Source organism: Agelaius tricolor, unplaced genomic scaffold (assembly GCF_023055355.1).
Source record: "Agelaius tricolor isolate 1412-34295 unplaced genomic scaffold, bAgeTri1.0.p SCAF_9, whole genome shotgun sequence".
NCBI classification, from domain to species: domain Eukaryota; kingdom Metazoa; phylum Chordata; class Aves; order Passeriformes; family Icteridae; genus Agelaius; species Agelaius tricolor.
In genome coordinates, this window is record NW_027269269.1 from 22,274,981 (window position 1) to 22,296,882 (window position 21,902).

At 38.5% G+C, this 21,902-nt stretch overlaps 1 protein-coding gene across 1 annotated transcript in view; it reads left to right on the forward strand.

The window, feature by feature from the left end:
• Positions 1-21,902, forward strand: part of MAN1A2 (mannosidase alpha class 1A member 2) — a 130,535-nt gene that overhangs the window by 59,861 nt on the left and 48,772 nt on the right. The window contains exons 4-5 of the mRNA XM_071433215.1: positions 1,002-1,120; positions 3,453-3,533. Of these exons, the coding sequence (XP_071289316.1) occupies positions 1,002-1,120; positions 3,453-3,533 (200 nt within the window). The remainder of the gene's footprint in view (positions 1-1,001; positions 1,121-3,452; positions 3,534-21,902) is intronic.

Here is a 21,902-nt window from a genome sequence, read left to right on the forward strand (position 1 = left end):
ACTTTGTTGGTGCACAGGAAATTTTAAACACTTCATGAAAACAGATAACTCAGGATGATTTTGGTTTTCTCTAGAAACCAAGACCTGTGCCTACTGTGAGCAGCAGGTTTGGTTGGGATGGCCTAGGGAGATCAGGGCTCTCATGGGCCTCGGCTCACCATCTCCTCATCCCTTGCACAGACCGATGAGTCACTCATCAATCAGCTCTAAATTGCTGCTGTTTCAAGTGAATGGCATTTTAGCTTAAAGCACCATTGATTTTTATTTGGCTTTCAATGCTCCACTTGAAGTGGTGACAGTTGAGAAATCCATTAGCGCTCCTAGCGCGTCCCTGCAGATGCCCAGGAGAACATCTTGGGACCGCGGCTCTGGCAGTCACACCCGGCCAGCGCTTCCCTGCTCATCGGGCCGTGCTTTCCAATCATTAGCTAGCGTCCATAACTGCCAAACTTTGAATATTTCGGAAGTAAATGTTGGGAAATGCAAGGCATTACTAAGGCATTACTGCAAGTGCTGATTGCTTTATCTTGCCTATGGTTTTTTTTTTTTCCCCTCCCCTAATGCTTCTGTACTAGAATTCCTGGTAGCTTTTTGAAGCTGAATGTCTTTCTGTCCTTTGGTTTTTTGTGGGTTTTTTTGTTTGTTTGTTTGTTTGCTTTGGGTTTTTTTTTTTTTTTGTGTCAAAGTACAGTTGCTCAAGTTCAAGTTGGGAATGCAGATGAGAAGGGCTCTTTTTTTCTGTCTTTAGCATTCTTTTCTCCCCAGAAGCCAAACTGTGCCAGAGGATTGATACTTTGAAAGAGAAGTGGGAATTCTCTTATGTACCTGATAATTCCTTGCTCATTATTTGAGCAAGGGTAATTCTTTGATAATTCTTTGTGCTGATACCTTTGTTGTAACTTTGCTTTGCTACTGCTTGGGTTTTTTTCTCATGTTTGTGATGTTTAAGAAAAGTAGTGAAATAGTCACTTGTAATAGAAACCCTTCTTTTTTGCCTGTAGGAAACTCACAAATGGGTGCTACCATAGTAGACGCATTGGATACTCTTTATATCATGGGCCTTCACGATGAATTCAGAGAAGGACAAGAATGGATTGACAAAAATCTTGATTTCAGTGTGGTGAGTAGAGCCTGCCCTAAATATTTCTGTAGTTCTTTTCAAGGTGTTCATCTTGGAAGAGGTCTTTCAGGTGAAACTTAATAAAAATTACGGATCAAAGAGTTAGATGTAAACTTGTAACAGATGTGACATTCCCTGTGTATCTAACTTTGTTTTAGAAAAAAAAATGCCATGACCTTTTCACAGTTATGATTCTGAGATACATCTATATATTGTATTTTCAAAGTACAAATTATAACTGGATAATGGGAGTAAGAGGAAGTGTTTTGTGAGAAACAACCAGGTCTCAGAAATGAAGACAGAAAAATGAGTTTTTATGGGCTGATAGTCGTTGCAAATAACTGAGCTATGAAAGACAATTTTCCCCAAAACTACAGTGTGTAAATTACTTAAGAATACAATCTCTTCTTCCATTTTCTTAAGAGTTTTAACACAAAATATGCCACTTGAATTCGTGAGTTTTCCTACAGGCTCTTAATCTATCACAAGAATTTCCCAGTTGGTCATACAGTATCTGACATTCTTGAGAAGCATTAAATGGAAGAAATGGCTCTATTTTAGTCTTATTGATTAGTGTTCTTTGTACTAATTTTGGGACTGTCACAGACTCTGTGATGGAATTTGTATTTCAGTCCTTGGATTTTCCCTATGGTTCCAAAAATAATTTTTCATTCAGTAAATGAACCTAATGAAATATAGTTGTATACTCCGAATTCAGCAAATGCTTACTGTTGTTTCTTTATTTTAACCCACTTTTCAAAAATTATTTGTTTGGCTTTTTCCTTTTGATTTATACCTTGACTGTCTGGCAAACATCAAAGAAATTTAACTCTGCTTTTTCAGTTAGTGCTAGATAATTATTCAGCCTAAAACTGAAGATCCTAAATATATCAGAGACAGTGTAGAGATAATGATGCCATTATGAGGATGAACTAAATTGCTTCCATAACTTTTGTCTGATCTAAGGCAATTTCAATATAAATTTGCAGTATTAATCTAGGATTTGGATGGAAGAAATTTACATGACCCTCTGGGGTTCAGTTACATCTTCCTATGTATCAAAAACCATTTCTGAAGGTTAATGAGTTGTCTTGTGTATACACCAAGCTTGAATAATTTCCTTACATAGTTTGGAGTTTATAAATAAATACATAAATTTGATCCTCTTGGATTCTTCTACTGGGAAATGGAAATCATTGGTTTCACTTTACACTGTCCCACTGCATGTGTGATTCATGACTTTAATAGGTATTAAGTGGAATCATGCTGCCTTGGTGTTATTTTTCTTGTATCACCTCTATGTGAAAAGGGAAAACCTTTTACTAAAAACCTTTGGGAGTATTTCAAACTTCCAAGTTTTAAATTTTTATTCACATAATTTTTCTGAAATATGTAATATGTGCAAAATTAATTTAGTTTTGATCCAAGCACTGCAGGTACCAGAGAAATAGCACAAAAGGAAAGATGTACCTGTAAATGTCATTTCAGCTGTGTGCAGATTGGTGAGTCAGCTTGTTCAGTGCACATTGTAGTGACTTTTCTGGATAAAAGCAAAAGTCTTGCCTATCTCAGAATCTCTTAATAAAACTACATTTCTGTGTCTAATAGGTTGAAGAGAAGTTTATGGGGGAGACAGATGGAGTGTATGTGGAAAATTAGCTGAATGGGGCACAGAGGGAGTCAGTTGCTAAAACTATCTGATTCCTTTTAATTTTTTGTGGGTTAAATGAGTCAAAAGATACTGTTGAATTTAACCTAAGGATAATAATGTGGAAGAAGGCAATAAAATCGTTTATTCTCTTGAATTTCTCAGTGGTCCTGCAGTACTACTTGTCATAATAGAAAGGCTATTCCAAGACAAAGATTATGTTAAAATAGAGCTCTGAATTTGAGTTTAGTAATTTAGGTTAAAAAAGTGCATTATGGGAATTCTCTAATTATTATTTTGCTTTATCTTTTAAAACTAGAAGGTTTGGTGCTATGCTGAAGCATAAGAGAGAAGATGCTGAATTATAGAAATGTGTAGTCCTTGCCTTTTTTTCCACCAGCCCAAATTACTGTAATTGCACTTTGTGGTGATAAAATGGTTAGAGGGCAGGAGAAGAACTAATTTGATTTTATTAAAATCGGTTGAGGCTGTAACTAGAATTGTCATTTGTTGTCACAAAGATGTGCATGAGAATTTCAGTTTGGATCTAGAGACTGCAACAGTACAGACCCCTTGCATGTGGATTGCCTTAGGATATGTACTTTCTTCTGCCTTGACAATTTTTTCTTCTTCCTTCATTAAGGAGTTGGCTAGTTATTTATTAATGCTCTCTTTCTGTTCTAGAATTCCGAAGTGTCTGTTTTTGAGGTCAATATTCGCTTCATTGGTGGTCTTCTAGCAGCATACTACCTTTCAGGACAAGAGGTAAGGAGATTGGAAGGTGTCTGAAATTCATTGTATTCTACAAATGTGGCATATGGAGACTTTTGTAGAATCTTGATTTCTCAGTAGCTTGCAAACTAATTTCACAGCAGTCAGTTGTCCAAAATAACCAAATTCTTAGAGTATGGGATCTTTAAAGTTTGTTTCTGAGTAGGTCTCTTGGCATTTAGGACACTTGGTTACAGTTTTGAAATGCTTCTTTTATCGAGATGTTTTCAGAAGATATCCACTCAAATAAGCATCAGCTTGAAATGTCAAGTGAAATGTCAACCCTTTTCATGCCAACAATAACTTGTTTTGATATTCTGTAGCTCCATGAAGGTAGAAATAATAGCTTTGTCACTTGTCCTGCAAGGATGTAGGTTTGCTTCATCAAAGTCCTACTCAATCTTCTTACCATTTTCTCGGTGACAAACTGAAAAATAGCAAGCCAATTTTATGCAGCTTCTGAAACTTCTGTTAAAAAAGATGCAGAGACATGCTTAGATTGACAGGATGCATGTCCCCAAAGACTTGCAACAATGGACTTCCTTAGTCCAGCAGTCACAGTGCTGTGACCTCTTACTTCACATACTTTAACAAGACTAGAGCTTGAACCCCAGCTCTTCTCATATCTTAGGAGCTGCATGAATTTAACCTACTGCCTGTGTCTTTGATTCTTTATTTTTCATGACCCATCTGTAGCCCACTACCAGACGTATTTCATGGCTTTCAGGTGTTCTTAGGTAATTTCTGCCTTTGTTTAGGGAAGCACCACATATGTACCAACAAGTTCTCAGGGATTTTAAGACTGGAGCCCTAAAAGTAACCAAGAGAAAACTCATAATTTATTGTCTCTTTATCTGTGAATTTTCTCCTTTATGAGGGTCTTCTCTTAGGAAGAAGAGCTAAGTGGCAAAGCAAAAATTCTGTGTACATCTTGAAAGAAATGGGTGGTTTATTTTTCATCCGGTGCTCCTGCTTTACCTTCTTCAAACTGGACCATGCTCCTTAGAGGTATCTATTGTGAATATGAAAAACCTCAGAGAAAAAGCTAGGATTACACATTCATAGCTGGATTATTTGTATATAGTGATACTGCACTTGTGCACAAGTCCCTTAAAAAGAACTTTTTTTTGCCCCAGTATGCAGATGGGTGCAGCCAAGCACTGCCAAAACATATGCTTTGCCTGCATTTGTAAAGCACAGTATTCCTTCTTAAATTTGCTTCTAACCTTTTGGTAGTCAGAACAAGCTCCTTCACTTAAATAGCTTTAATTTCTTTCCTTCTTAGAAAACATCTACCCTTTCTTTCCTAAATGTTGGCTGGGCTGAGTCTTTTGTTTTTAAGATTTTTATGGCATCATTTTCTCCAACAGACTTCAAATGCTTCATGGCTTGTGATACAGGATTCCCGTCAAATGTCCATATGTATCATCTTTATTTTCCTAAAGAACTGCTAAAAAAAGTGCTCAGACTGCATTTCTTTCAAAATAGTGTGGCAGCTAGGATTGCTTTGGGTATCTGAGACGCTGCTTCATTTGCCAAGTTGGATGGGTTTTCTCTGCAATTTGTCGTTGTGGATATGACAAGCAAGGGATTTTGAGGCTCTTCAGCAACTGAGCTCAGGAGAGACACCTGTGTCTGGGAACTCCTTGGAGTTGGAAACAGGTTGCTTGAGATGTGATTTCCAATCTGGTCCTCTCTCTTCTCCAAAAAGGGAACATATTCCTTAGCTCAGGACTGGGACTAGCTTGATTTCTTTATTCACTGCAGTGAGGAAATGCTTGATTTCTTTATTCACTGTATTCTGACATGTGAGGAGCACTTTCTAGCATTGCTAAGACAGACAAACCTGTTCCCAGCCTTTTGGGTGTTTTGCCTGCTCAGGTTGTGAATGTGCATGTGGGCTTACACCTTTAGGCAGTCTCTGTCTCCTGGTAGATGTCCTTTCTTTTTTCATCAAGCCATCATTTGCTTGATCATATTCACTTACCACACCTTGTTGATATTCCAGTCACCATCTTCCTACCTCCAAGCCTCTAGTTCTGCAAGGCTGTTGCTAGATTGGTTTTAGAAGGTTTTCATACTGATTTTCCATACTTTTGCATGTCTTGTTTGATGTATTTATAGTAAGGTCCAGTACAATGAACTGCTGCTTTGAATTAATTCTATTTTTTCCTTTAAAGAAATATAAATTCTGCTTAGGTCTGAAACAGGAGTTACTGCTGCTTGGTGATAGTTACTAAAGCTGCTCTTACTTCATTTGGACTTCTGCCACTTAGCGTTGATAAAGGTGCTGTAGGGACAACCATAAAACAATGTTCAAGACTCACCATTAGCTGTGGAACTTTAATCATTTGTAAATGGCCACATCTGGAGAATTTTAAAGTCTTCATGGTGTATCTACAATGCCCTTTGTAGGGAGAGAGTAACTGTGCTTGACAGGATTCTATCTGACTGATTCATAATGGTAGCTATTGACCATAGTTTTCAAGTACAGCAGATTATTAATTTAGTCCTTTTCAATGCTTTTATTGAAAACATGTTAGATTTAAAATTTATTTAGCGTGTCTAGTGGCATGACTTTGTGGCTTCCGTGCTGTATTTAAACTGTCATGTTACTGCTATTACTTAGAGGAGCATCAACTGAGATCATGGTTTTAATAATGCTGATTATAGGTGAAGGTAGAATTTTAAGCCTTTTTTGCTAAAATTGTGAGTATTGCTGTCCTTTCATCAGTAAGGGTTCCCTCTTGCTCACTGCAGTGAATGGGTGAATAATGAAATATATCTCCCATACCACCAAAAATAAAGTTGCTGTTTTTAGCAGCTGACAGCTTGGCTGAAAATGCTGTAGGACTTGTCCTGTCCAGTGCTGAGTCACAGGCCTTTCTTTGTGAAACATGACATGTATAAATTTTTTAACAGCTCAGCCTTTCACATGTGGGAATTTCTGGTGGGCTTTCATGAGTGATGAGCATGTAAATCTAAAGCTTGAGAAAGATGCATTTTGGTGCAAATGTCATGGTTGTCTTGCCTCCGTGTACCTGTCTTCTAAAGTAGGGAGACAAAATTGTTTCCCTGTCTAACAGGCTGTTCTCTTGATGTGTGAAAGATCACCATCTTTCTCCATTTTTCCATCTCAGCATGCCATTTGAATGGAAGATAATCAAGATACAACTGCAAACCTTAACACAGTGGAAAATTTGCCCATGCATTCTGATTCAGTCTTCTGAACTTGAAGCAGCACTGATATCTCTCTGGTGGCAGAGGTTGTAGGTCTGCAGTCTGGGGGGCCCTTGTTTTAATCCTCTGCACAGTATGTTTTTCCTGGCTGATTGTGGACAGGCCATCTGGTGTCTGGCTAGGTGTATATTACCAGATAAAAGTGTGTTCCTTCTTTGTCTCAGTTCCCACAGAGAAATGACGTCTCAATCTGTCATCAATTTTGAGATTCTTTGAGGCAATGACTTTTCTCCAGGGTACATTATTGAACTAAATCATGAATATATGCTAAAATCATGGAATATAGAATCATAGAATGGTTTGGGTTGGAAAGGACCTTTTAAGATCATCTAGTACAACCCCCTTGCCGTAGGCAGGGACAGCTTTCAACAGACACATTCCTCAGAGCCCTCTCTGACCTGGCCTTGAACACTGCCAGGGAAGGTGTGTTCACAGCTTCCCTGGGCAGTACAAGGTCATTACCCTCATTGTAACAAATGCCTTCCTAATAGGGCCCTAAGAGGACTTTGAGCAGCCTGATGTGGTGGAAGGTGTCCCTTCCCATGGCAGGGGTTGCAACTAGATGATCTTTAGGACTGTCTTCCAATGTAAACAGTTTTGTGATAATATCCACTCTAAAACTACCCTCTTTCAGTTTTAAAACAGTTGTTCCTTCTCCTGTCATTAGAGGCCGTAGTAGAAAGTCCTCTTCATCTTTCTTGGAAGCAAGGCCCCCCTTCAGGTCTGGAAGGTGCTAGAAGGTCCCTCTGGAGCCTTCTCCATGCTGAACAACCTCAACTCTCTTAGCCTGCGTTCAAAGGAGATGTGCTTCAGCCCTCAGATCATTTTTGTGACCATCTTCTCAACCTGCTCCAACAGGACCACATTCTTCTTTTATTGGGACTCCAGAGCTGCAAATGGTATTAGGGTCCTCTGTATAAGTGGGGAGTTCAGTGTATTTCTTTTAAAATGATACAAATGAAAGAAAGAGGAGGTTGGACCAGATGATCGCCTGTGGTCCCTTCCAACCTGACCAATTCTGTGCAACAGAGGTAGGCTCAATAAAAAATGAAGGAAAAAAGCATGTTCTCTCCTGGGAGTGCTGTGTGTCATAAAATAATACAATCATCTGGGCTGGAAAAGACCTTGACAATAGAGTTTAGCCTCTCCAGGCAGACTCTCTTGTATTTTGCTGTATGCCAGAGATTTCTTCCCAGTTCCAGTAAGCAACCAGTGCAAAGTGTTCACTCATTGTTATTCTTTATTAAATTGTATGCTAATAGGTATAATCTCTTAAGTACCTAAATACCTAAATAAGAAATGCAAAATTCATTGTGTCTATATTTAATAAGGAGCCACTAATTAAATATTTTTGAGGTATAGGGTTTATGAGAGTTGCTTAGTAGAATTGTGAGTGACTGGGAGACATACTGTGAAAACTAAGCACTCCTGTTTTCTACCCCAGGTTGTGAAAGAATGGATAACATGTTTTTATTTTACATTTTGATCAGACAGGATTGTAGTTAAAGTGTGTGAAGTGCAAGCTTCCCACCTTCTGAGTTCAGAGGAACCACTGTGCTTCCTCTTTTGCATCTGTCAAATAGAGTTAATAGTCCAAAATAACATATTGATGGTAAAATATATAATGACTTCTTATCTAAATTGAGCCAAACTGTTTCTCGGTAATCCCTGCAACAATCCTTTAATTTCTGTAAGAACTATGTACAGTCTTCATTATGCTTGTGGGTTGGGGGTGAAGGACAACACTATGATACAGCTGATAATGTAACAGAAATAGGTAGAAATTAAATGTTCCATATGTCTAGTTTGGTGTAAACATTGAGTATGGCGGCTTAGGATGAAAACCAGCCTTACATGATTTAAAAAACAAACAAACAAAAACTGTCAATAAAATCCCAAAACAAAATAACAAAAAAACCAACTTTTTTTTATGTGGTTGCATTAAGGGATTTTCTTTCTTTAGTGCATCGTACTGGCAAAAATATAATTTTTGTCTTTAGTTATGAATCCATGTGTTTTTTTATAGTTTTCAGTGATGCCTGGCAAGGCACTGTTTAGCATTTTCCCTAGAACAGGAGGCTTCTTTGTTTATTCCAAGTTCATTCCCTAGACTTACTGTATAAGAATGTTTTGTATTCTTTATGATTTTCTTTAACTTAGTATCCAGCACTAATGAAATAAAATATCTTGATATCACTCTATTGTATGTAACACCATCAGGATAGAAATGCTTAATGAAAAGAGTGTCATGTATACAAGGAGATTAGAGCAAGATAAACTACTTGTATTTCACAAAAAAAAAAAAAAGAATGCTATTGCAATTTGTACTCTTATTAGACCATTCATACAGTCTTCTAAAGTCATTTTCCAGGGAGGTTGTCTGGAAATGAACCCATAGTGCCTGGCTGGTTTCTGAGGATGTGCCTCTGGAATTCTTTGATCTCCTTTGGTGTCTATCTAGTACTGCAGTTCAAGGTTTTATTCAAGATCAGTCATGTTTGGTGCTTGGTGCTTGGTTTTTCTCTGGGTAAGATGGGGTTTTTCTCTTCTATATGGATGTTGGTATTGGTAAATTCTTTTTTTCAACACAAATTATCTAATTGATCTTTATTTGGTATGTTATTGATTATATGTTCTTCCACTTCTTTCAGTCACATCTGTGCATCTGGGTCTTTTTGGGCATCAGGGTAGCTGATACTGATTTCTGAGGGAGGATAAGAGCACTGTTTTGTAAAATCACTGTATGTCCACAAAGCTTTCAACTCCTGGTGCAAAAGAGCAGCAAGCAGGCAAGCAGTAAGAATGAACTGCACAAGGCAGAAATGAGTTGGCTGATCTCTCTGTGTTAATACTGAAAGAATGAAACTTGCCAACAGACCACAGCAATAAGCTGCAGGAGAATTTACAAAATAGATCCATGATGATTGTGTCTGAATGTAGAATTTGTGAGAGTAGGCTACCAGGAGACCGGGAGTTCCAGTGTCCTTAAGGACTAAAACAGTAAAAGGTCTGTTGCAACCTGATGTAGGATATCACACTGGAATTTTCAACAGAAGTTGGATTTTCTTGCGGTGTGCTGCATCAAGTGGTCCAAGAGTTGTGATTTCTGCTGTGCTGTCCCCAGACCTGGCTAGTGAAGGAGCAGTCAGTATGAGGAAGACTTCACAGATGACAATGCCAGAAGAAATCAGCTTCAAGCCTTCCTATTTGGGTGTATGAACTTCTTTGAGCTCATAAAGGCAGATGGAGATTCCTAGAGCATCTTGCAGGACCCATTGTTCCTTATTTCTGAAACCCATCCAAAAGACAGAGTGAAGATACTGAACCCTGCTATGAGCAGTATTTTCACTTCCAAGTGTTTGTGAACACACTGTAAATGAACTTTCTGCTCTCCAAATGGGAATTTGTTCAAGGAGGGAGGGACAGACATCTGCAGAGCCCAAGTGTTGCACACATGCAGAATCATCCTGTAATTAAACACACTGAATGATCATTGGAGCAATAAAGCCCAAATAAGACAAAGAACAATCTTGTACCAGAGGTGATTGCTCTGTGTTCAAAATCCAATTTTTTTACAGTTGTATTTGATGAATTGCTGTCACTGCTCCTCTATGGCTCCTGCCCAATAGCCTCCAGCATTGAGGATACCCGCTGCTAGAATGAATGTGACTGCCTGCCAAATGTCTGTCCAGCTTCTTGAAAAATAGATAAAGTCCAATTTTTTGAGCAAATCTCCAAGAATAGTAATCTCTTCACAGGGATCCCAGTCAAAGGTATGTCTGCTGTCTCTGGATGCTGTGACATCTTCCCTAAAGGTTAACAATCCTTGAGTACTATTTCTTCTCCATGCTGTGGAACCACTTCTTGCTTTAGAAAAGTTTGTATTTCCAGAGTGGCTTGGCATATTTAGTTCTTACACAGCAAGCCCTAGCCAAAAAAAGAGAGCCTCATCCATTGATAATTACAGAGTTATCAGCATCTCGCCAGGAGGGGAGGGAGTCTTCTACCTTCTATATATCAGCCTTCCCCTTCCCCATGGCTCCAGCCCAGTCTGTGACACTGCATGGCTCTCTGGTGGCTAGCTGTGGTGACGAGCCCTCATGACCATGGATCCCTTCTGGGGCTTGGCGTCACCTGTGGGAGTTGGTAAACTCCCTCAAATAGCAGTTTCAGCCTGGGCTAGGGATTTTGGTGTTTCCTCTGTGTGTTCCCAGCATGCATTATTTTCTGTTTCCCCATAATATGTGTGAAGTGAGATACTGTTTGTATGGAGAGCAGGAAATAAAATCCTCTAACACTGAAAGAGAGTACCTAGAGCAAACATCTGCAGGCACGTGCTGGAGCTATGTCTCCAAGTAGGAGAAGGCAGGGTGCAAAATGCATATTATTGTCAGGAGGCTGAGGAGATGTAGTTAACTGAGGCTAAGAGAGTCAGAGGAACATGATGTTACATGGATCTATTTTGTTTCACTGCAGACTTTCTTTCAGGTACCTAGATTTTATCTAAATTAAGATGGATCCTTTGAATGTGTGGATTTCCCCTGTCTTTCTGAACATTAAAGAAGAAATAGTACAAAAAATGTAAATAGAGCCCACATCTATACAGACAAACTCTTTAATGGTCATTTCAGTGAGTAAGCCTTTTTTATTTTCTGATCCTTAAGAAGTCATTGCTTGTTTTGATGTGCCTACTCTATGATTTTTAAAAAAATTGTATCACAGGCTCTAGAATGCATCTGCCAAGCTGGTTGTTTGAGCTAAGATTTCCACCAAAGCAGTGTGTGTGCTGACTATAGTATCATGCTACCAGCACTCCTCTGTTCCATGTCTGAGATGGTCACTGCATTCCAGGGTGCTTGGGAAGTAGTGCTCTGTTCTGCAAATGCATGAAATGCAACCTCAGCCAGAGAGGTGATCACAGAGGAAGGGCTAGTTAGCTATCACCCATAGGTGCTGTGAAGGAGAGTTGGCAGGTGTGTGTGTGACATCTGTCTTTATGAGTGCCCAGGGTGTACTTTGTGTTCTTGATCTTTTTTGTGGAATTGTATTGGACATATGTCCCATTAATGTGCATGAAGATTTACAGTGTAGTGAGGGAGGGTGTTGTCACACTCATTTCAGGCATTAGTAATTGCAAAATGGATAGACTTGAGGATAAAAATACTGAAGATAGTTACTGGATTTGGAGTGCTTCAGTGATCAGGAGTATGATGTTAGCTTTTCTCAGCAGTTAGCACTCTGAGTTCCTGTGGCCCTCTCAGATTAGAATCCTTAAAGCTTCTGACAATTCAGCACATTTTCTGAAGCAAGAACCAGAAAAAGGAATGCCACAATGATCTCTTAAAACTTGGATTTAACTCCTCTGACTAGTATCTGATAGAAAGTCTGTAACAAAACCAAACATTGAGCCCATGGCTTTGGAATTGCTCCCCACAAAGTTCATCTGCAGCTGTTTACAGCAGAATTTGAAGGTTGTTTCCAGTTCTTGCATGTGTTCTGGTTTGTAGGAAAAGTGACTGAGAATGGGGCTAAGTAAGTGATACTTACATTCTCTGCCAAGAGCTCCTTTGTTAGCAGTCCTTAAGAGATTTGTAGGGTATGCAGGAGTGACCCCATCTTGCCTTTAGAGTAACTAAGCGTTCTCTGGTACGAGCAGCATTTGTCTGAGGAGAGAGTGCACAAATGACCCATTGACTGCTTGCTTTTTTCATGAAGTGAAGCTTCACGAATCTTTAAAACTTAAGGTGTGAGTGGCAGTTGGAAATAAAATATTCCTGCTAGCAGTGCTGCACGGAATGACAAAAGCCCAGAGATGGATAGAGAGTCGCTTGTTGCACAGTGTGCTTGAGGAACAGCGTCAAGTAAGGAAAACAAAGTGAATATTATTCTAAATGTCTCCTGTGTGATAGCAGCAGGAGGACACTTACACCATTATGACAAAGTGTTCTTGTCTGCTGCTGATTTATTAATATAATAAAAAGGGTAGCTTATTGTTTTATTTTTGTTGAGCAAAGTTATTTACGGTATTTGCAACATAAAAAAAAGAAGATTAATAGTTTACTCTGTTTACTTTTGTCAGCTTTAGATATAAAGCAGTTCATTTACATGACTGTCTTTTTCATCTTTTTAAACACCATCAAAATGACATATCTTTCTGAGCAAAATAGTAATATCATTTGTGTGGATAAATCTAGCCTCAAATCTTATTTAAAGTAGAGCACGAGAGATGTTAAGTACCTGATACTCTATTAACAGATACTCAAACTAATCCTTTCCAGGAATCTGACAGGCAGCATCTCCTCTGTTCATGAAAACTCATTAGTCAAATTATGTTATATGTGTCAATGGATATCCCCAACAACCAACCTAAATATATGAAATATAGGTCTTCAATAAGTAAGACAATACTGTGTGTACTGGTTTCACGGGATTCTTAGCTGTACTGATAAAATTACCTAAATTAAAGCTTTAAGGCTTATCTAAATTAAGTTTTCAAAGGGTGAAAATCTCAGAAGAGTTAACAGCATTGTGTATGTCCTGTTCAATGAAGATGAGATTTGAGCTTGTTGCCAGGAGATGAGCTGCTTATTCATAAGTAGTTGTGACAGCTCACTGGTCTCTTAACAGGACACAGTCTGAAAAAAAACCCTCTATTTTTCTTTGACTTTTAAAGTGTTGTCTCATATTGGGCGTTGCTACAGCTCACTGCAGTGCAGATTGCAATGCTTGTGCAGTTTCTGTTTACCAGGCTTGTAGTAAACCTTTTCTTGACTGGCAAAGGACACTTAGCCCAGTTTATTGCTGCATCTTGGTGCTGCACAACACCTGAAGCAGAGAAAACTGACTTCATTTTGAATTTGTTTCTTCCACTCTGATTGGAAATAGGTTTTTTTCTGTTAGTATAATATACCTTAAACTGGTGGAAATAAAGGACAATCTGATTTAGCACTAGAAAATAGAATAGCTGTGCAGTGATAGCTACTCTTAAAACTCATTCTTTGGCCATGTTCCTGTGGAGGGCTGTAAAAGCTAAGAAGGAGCAGGTAATTGGTAACTATTATTCACGTGTCATGTATCTCCTCTTCACCAGGTCTGTTAGTTTGTCTGTCCCTCTTCAGTAGTTTAAGAAACACATTGATGCTGATGGGCACCAGTGACAGCAAGCACAGTATCCTTCCTGTTGTTTTTCCAGACATTTGTTTATTGGCAACATTACTCTTGACATAGTAACACATTAGTTTCTACCATGGAGTTTTCCTCTTCTTTCCTCCTGAGGGTTTTCACACTTTATCTGATCCAGAAAGGAAGTATGGCATTGTCTTTTGTCAACTGAAAACACAGTTCTTCTAGCAGGATTTTTTTTTCACTTAGAAACAGAACTAAAATACAACTCTGGACATACTGCTTTAAAATCGAGCATCTTTGGTTGGCTTTGCCTTTTGGAACTTGTTCTCATTCAGTACTAACTCTTCATGTTTTTGTTTTGAAAAGGAATTTGCATGCTAGCTGAGAACAGATATGGTGAGAGAAAAATAAATGCCAGGAATGCTACAATAGATGCTAAGCAAACCCACTAGAATCTAGGAACATATTAACAAAAAAATATGTTGCCTCTGATGGTGTGTGCACCTACCACATGATAAAGATTATGAACTCTTCTTATCTTAGGAATCAAGAGGATGCTGTCTACAGTAACATTCTGTTACCATTTATGAATTGGAAAATCAAGAAACAAATTTTTAAAGGAATGACCAAGAAGTTCTCTAGTCTTCCAACTCAGCATATTCTGTGATTCTGTGATTTTTTTTTCAATTCAAAACACAAGATTGAAGATAAGCACCTATATCAAAATAATGCAACTATGTGCATTTTAAGAAAAGGCCTTTTAAGGTAACCTAGGTAATTGTGAGCCAGATAGTCTGGTATCACCTTTTCTGCCCACACCAGAAATTTATATAATGGAAAATAGGACATGATCAGTACATTAGTGTTTTGACAATAAAAGTCTTAAGAATTTATATCTGACTGTAGGTTTGCTCTTGTTGGGATGGCAAATAAGTAGAAAACTCCTGAGAAATTTAATTGAATGTTCAACTAGGCCTGTGTAAATTAAATCCGTTTTAGTGTTGCCAAAGGTGTAGGTGCAGACTGGCAGCTACAAGAAAAATGAACAACTCATGTTGGACAGACCAACATGGGGACAGAATAAGGGATTGCATTTTGAGTAGTTGTGGCTTTGGAAGAGTACGTGTAACTCAAAAGAGGCAAGCTCTCAGCTTGAACCTCTGGTATGAAATCCTGTGGCAAAAGAGCTATGAGCATTTGGGTTTATAAATAGGAACTTCACATATGAGGAGGAATTTATTTCTGTTGAAGTCATTAACAAGACTTATAAGACTGCTGTTGGTATGCTGCAAGCTTCTTGGTAATAATGTTCTTAGAAGGATTTGTAGAGGCAGTAGAAAGTCGTGAAAAGTAAGAGGACTGGTAGTTGTGCCTCCTGGACACATGAATAGTCAGGATGTAATACAGGACACAGTCCAGATATCTCTCTGAATGAAATCTTCCCCTTCAGTACTGCTTATTGATGTATCTGTGTAAAGGTATCTCAACACTTGCTCCTTATTTTATGCAGATGATTAGATTGTTGCTCTTGAACCTTTTTTATTTTCATTTGTGTGGCATAAAAGAGCAACATTTTTATCTTATAGTTCTGATCCTGAGAACTATAAATTATGCTGCAGGAGTCTGGATATTTATCTCACCATTTTGTCAAAACAAATGTCTGGTTTTTCAAGTGCCTTGCAGAATTTATGCTACTATGAAGATTCAGTGCTTACTAATTCATTGCTCATAGGTTTTGCTTGCCAACTAATTTTCTGTCAGAACTTAGTTCATATATGTATATATAACGTCTAGATAAGCTACATATCTGTTGATTGGGGAAAACAAGCCAGTTCATAAAAAAGAAAAAAACTAAACAGAAAACAACCACCAAACACTATTTACTTTAATCAGGTGCAGTGTATTGTGCTTTGCATCAGTCATTGTGTCAGGAATATGTTTTGGAAGATGTAAAAGCTGTATGATTTTTACCTTTTTCTATCCCCCTAGACTGTGATTTTTGCATTGTAATCTGTCACATTGTACCAGTGGGAGAAGGGAGGCTATGTGTATAATGACTGCACATAGTGTAAAACAATATGTAATTTAATCTGTGTTTAACTTTCCTTTGTAAAAGCAAATACAGTCTAAATTCAACAATGAGTCTAAACTCATTTCTGACAAAGACTAAAGGGGAAATCAAGATAAGTTTAAAAATGAAAGCTTGGCAGGGAAAGATTGGCAGCACATTCAAGAGAAATGGGAGACAGAGGAATAACTGAGAAAGAAAGTAGAAATTGAGACAATCTAAGCATAGAGCTGAAGGACAAAAAAGAGAAATATATGGGGAAATATATTTTATGGCATAGAAAAATATATGAGAAATGAAGGACATACTTGTTATGAATAGAGAAGGTGCTCTGAAAAGTTGTTACCAAAAAGAAACCAATGTCAAGAGAGATTAATAACCAGAGGAAGTAGTTAACTTTTATTGCACAAAAATGGTTCTAATAAAACTTGTTAGCTTAATACAAACATCTTAATTATTTGACTTCAGAACCATTTCTTAAAGGTTTCTAACACAAATTTTTCTTCTTAAAAACCACAGAGTGACTGGATCATCAGTTGAGTCGTGAACTTCAGGCATGTAATGCAGTCTAACTCAACTGAGAACAGCTGGTAGTACCAAAATACCAAAGATCATTGATTAATAGAAAAAAACAAAAAACGACACCCCAAGATTCATTGATACCTTGCTTTGCCTGGATGTGTTTGGCTGCAAAGGCATGTTGAAAGACTGATATGTTAGAGTCAATTCCAGTTCCTAGGAATATGTTTTGGAGATGAGAAAGTGTTTTTCCCCTGTCACATTCCCCAGGATGTTTCTCATAATCCTGTTACTTTCAGCTGTACTCTTGGCAGTCCATCCATTTTATGTCTTACCTTCTTTAGATCTCCATTTGTTCCCTGCCCTTCCTCCTGATGCCTTTGTTTCTCCCCTTCACTGCCTATTTATGCTTCCTTCTTTTACCAGCTTCTCCCTGACACTTCACTTTGTAGGAGGTAGGGGACTAGAAGCCCTGTGCTTTACCACTTATGGTTCCCCACTGGCAAAGCTCCATGCTGATCTTCTGTCCCTTGATGGCTCTTTTCTTCAATTTCCTGATGGCCATTCCAATTCATTTTTCTCCTTTCTCTTTCTCTGTTCCCTTTCTCCACAGTTTAAATCAGTCTTTCTCTGTGCCAGCTGCTAGTGGGGGAACATTTAATCCAGAAGCCAGGCATTGTCCGTGCTGTCACATCTGGTTCCCTCTGCTACTGGAGTAGCTCCCACAGAAAAGGGAGATTGTGCTTAGGCATGAGTGATTGTGGTTGGTGTGTTGTGCAAATTCAAGATAGTTGCTTTTAGTTCAGGGACCATTTTTTAACAAAGGTAACTAAATTGGCAGGTTAATACTGCTTGTGCAGGTTAAATTAGAGTGAAGAAGCCAGAGATATGAAAAGCAGGAAAGATGAAGCACAAAAATTGCTTACTACTCTAATAATGATAGCAGAAGAGAAAATTAACTCAAGACTCCCATGGTTTTTGGCTCAGACAGGATGTGAAGCAATGTGCTACATCTCCTGGAATTATCAGATTGAGGAGGCATTTATATGCCAGATTTTCATCACATTTATTCTGAATTTTAAGTAATCTGTGATGTTGACTGACTGCTGTAAAGTGCCTTGGATTTGAAGGCCCTTTAAAAATTGAGAACATGTACCATTTCTACTCAGAAATGCATGAAATCTGTGCCAAGGAAGCTAATACAGCTATTGAAGTAAATGGAAATTATGCAGTTTAATTGAAGTATTATTAGCAGTGCCAGGTAGTTCAAATGTGATTAGCTGGTTGTCCAGTTCATGCCAAATTTTTATGTTCAGATCTTCTAAAGCAAAAATGTTGAATATTTCTAATAAGCTAATATATGCACAGACTTTCTCATATGGATTTTTCAAAAATATCAGTAGTGTGAAACCAATGAATATTTCATTACATCCTGAGATGCCTCAGTCAACAGTAACTGGATTCCTCATGTCTCTTGTCCAGGAAACCAGCTTTGAAAAACTTTTGAAGAAGGTAAAGATAGTATCACTTAAGAATTCTGTTTGGAAATCTTTCCCTGCTGATCATAGAGAAACGCCAGAGTATTTATCTTTTATCTAAGAAGCACTATTTGAATATATAATTGCTAATTTGTAAAATGTAAATAGGGGAGGTTGTAGTCAACCAGATAATATCTGTCTTATCTGCAGTTAACTGATGGAGTTGGAGTATTTTTATGTGTTTGTTTTTCAGCTCATTTGTAGACTGTAGCTGAACGGTGTGATCAGGTAGGCATTTTATGCTTTTCAGTACAACTCTTAACTAGGATAGTTCTCCTAGAGTGTTATGATAAGATAGATAGTTTCTTCCCATCTCTTTTGGTTGTCTTTGTCCCTGTATTCATTATTCCAAAAAATCAATACTTGTATTTTCATCTCAAAATAGTGTAGAGCCTCTAGGAAAGAAGCAGCTGTGGATGTATGAATGGACCTGTCCAGTCCTGTGGGCTTTACTGAGCTTTTGGGTTCAGAAGTAGAGTGTAGAGCACAGTTGCAGCTTTTACCTTGGAAGTTGTGATAATTGTGATACCCTGCAATAGAATATTTTTACAAGCTGAGTCTCTGGACCCTTAAGCAGAGGAACTAAGAAAAGCCAAGCTTGTGTAGCCATGAAGTTTAGGTTAGGTGTTTCATCACCTAATTTCATGTGTCATCTGAAACTGGACAGCCTCCCTTGTCTTTCCTACTGTACTTTAAAATTGTCAGCAAAAGTGTATCTTTCAGGGAGGAATCCAGTGTGACTTTTTAAAATAAAAGTGTTTGTAGAAGTCTTGGTTGTGATTTTACTGGTTAAAGAAAATGTCAACCTAGTCAACATATTTTGAAAACTAAGGGAGTTCCTTTTTTCCACAAAGAAGGAACATTCCATGAAGCATTTACTGCCTTGTGAAATGAGCAAATCATCAAGTTATGTAATATTTATGACTTAAGTACTATCTGCTTTATCCTGTTGCTCTTGAGAGACCAGAATTCTTCTACCACAGGAGTACTTTGCAGCAGCAGATTTAACCAGTTCTGGACTTTCATGAGGGTGAATTTGGCAGTGTTTTAAAATTTTGGAGACTGTCAGAATTAGGCAGAGTTTCTTTGCCTTTGCCTGTGTAAACTGCCAGCATGTAACAGCTGAGTGCCTTGCAGAGGTGTGGTAGCTTTGCTGCCAAAGTTTCCAGTGGGTATTGTTGGGCACTAGAGCTAATGCTCAAGATGACTGTGATGGTATCACCCCTAGATCACTTCTGCCTTCAAAAAGGGCAAGCAGGAGGGTCTGGGGAACTACAGCCTGGCCAATCTTACCTCTATCCCTGGAAAGATGATGGAGCAACTAATTTAGAAAACTATTCCCCAGAACAGCAAGGTCATTGGGGAACTCATGTTCAGCTGACCCTGATGACTTATCATGAACTGACTTTATTTCATAAGATCCTCATAAAGAAGTTGGTGAAGTATGAGCTGGATGAGCAGATAGTGAGGGTGATTGAAAACTGCCTGAGCAGACAAGAGGGTGATAATCAGCTGTGCAAAATAGAGTTTGAGGGCAGTAACTGGAGGCATACCCCAAGTCCAATCCTATTCAATGTTTTCAGGAATGATCTGGGTGATGACACAGGTGGCACTCTCAGCAGATTTGGTGTCTGATGGTGTCTGATGACACCAGACCAGGAAGAGCAACTGATATGCAGAGGAACCTCAGTAGGATGGAGAAATAAGCTTGACAGGAACATCATTCAGTTCAGTGAGGGCAAGGGCAAAGTCCCACACCTGGGGAGGAACAAACAGACCCAGCTCTACAGAAAAGTGGTGGACACCAAGTTGACTATGAGCAGCAATGTGTCCTTGCAGTAAAGAAAGTGAATGGTGTCCTGGCATGCATTTGGAAATACGGCAGCAGGTCAAGGGAGGTAGTTCTTAGCCTTTACTGTATCCAGTTATAGGCTCCATAGTACAAGAGACATGAACACACTGGAGAGAGTCCAGCAAAGGACTGACAAAGATAGTTAAAGGAATGGATTTTCTCTCATTTGAGGGAATGCTGAAAGAGCTGGGATTGTTCATCCTGGAGAAAAAAAGGCTCAGGAGAGACCCCATCCCTGTGCAAATATCTGAAGGAAGGAAGTAAAGAAAGTAGAACAAATTGTCATCATAGCCATTTTAAGTTGTCACTGTAGTCCAGATTCAAGCTTATTCTTGGTTTTTTAACTCTGATCTTAGACTGCTGGGATGGGTTTAGATTTTTCATTTTCTTATTGATTTTTTTCTGTCACAAAATAATATAAATTCATAGAGCATTCCCTTTGCAGAATAAGTCTTCTCTTGTTTAAAGAGTTTCAGTCTTTTGGAAATGCTAAGTGTTGTTCATCAAGTACTTCGGTAATCATTGCAGCTCACCAAGGACTGCAATAGTATCTCAGCTATGGCATTGTCTTTACAGTATCTGCAAATTTTCCCTCCTTGAACATCTGTTACAACTCAAGAAACCTATAGTGCTGATGAGGTGCTGTTGAATTTATGCATTTCTACATCATTTCACCTCTGTAGGTAGTATAGTTTGTAACTGCCTTGCTAAATTTCACAATGAACATGATTTACATTCTCCAGGACCAATTCTAGATGTGGCATACCTCTTCAATCATCACTAACAAACATCTATGAAATATACCTCAAGTGTTCTCCCACTCTGATTTCATACTATGATAGCTGACATGTTACCAGGATCTTACTGCATCTCCCTCATCTCACAAGATGACTTTGTAATTACAAAGCGAAAATTACTAGAAGCAGATGTGTAAAGAGGGAGCTGTTTCTCTATTTCTCGGTAGCAAGATGGCCCCTACTAGCAGGGGAAAATGCCTTAGGAACAGTGGAAGCCCCCAAACCTGGGGCCCCCCAAAATTTACAGAAGCAAAATATGTTGGAAGTTAAGAACTATTCATCTAGGAACTTGGAGCTATTTATCTGACATGCAGACATCTTTTTCTTATGCAGTAAGACATATATAAGCAATCATCAAACCTGCAATGCTTATTAAGCTACTTCTGGTTTTCTTCTTTTTTTTTTTTTGTGATAATGCTGCTTGATTTTCACTATGAACCTTTATCTCTACTCATGCAGAGAGTACTCTCTAAGACATTGACCTTTAAATGAGTGTTTAGCCACCAAAAAGCAGTGAGGAGCTGACTGCTGCAGATTGAACTCTGAAGGTAGAAAGATGACTATTCTTGCTTGGGCCAAGGAATACCACGTAGTTTCCTCAAGGATCTGAGTCTGGTATTTATGTCAAGGGCTCTGGTTTTTCCATCTACATTTAGTAGATTGATAGATCTCTCCCATCATCTTCATCCTTAGTGTTCAAAGGAAATGTGTTCAGGATTTGATACCAATATAGTAATACTGATCTTGAACCAAGCACTACATTTCTGTGAACTTGTGCAGTATGTCTGCTTTGTCTGATGTTTTTTTCAATGATCCAGGGCTATCAAGCCTACAGATCCAGCCACATTGCAAGGCCATAGATTCTCACTACTTAATAACCATCAGATTAGAGAGAAGTCTGGCATTTATTACTTTTTAATAAGAACGATTCAAAGGCTGCTCTATGCACATAAATGAAAGAGATTCCTTATTTGTAGAAAACATCTATCATCGCTCTCAAAGTTAGGAGCAGAGACCATTCGGTGCTGTTTGCCATTCATAGTGCTGGAAGGGAACACCTAACAGCAGTATTAGCATAATACAGTCTTCTGAGAGCTGAAGCCATGCATCTAGGCAGTCACTGGATACATCAATAAGGCTTTTGAAGAATCATTGAAATCTTTAAGGCCCTTTTCTGCTGCATATTTTAATGGCCTTGCTTGGATTAATCGGCTCAGGAGCAAG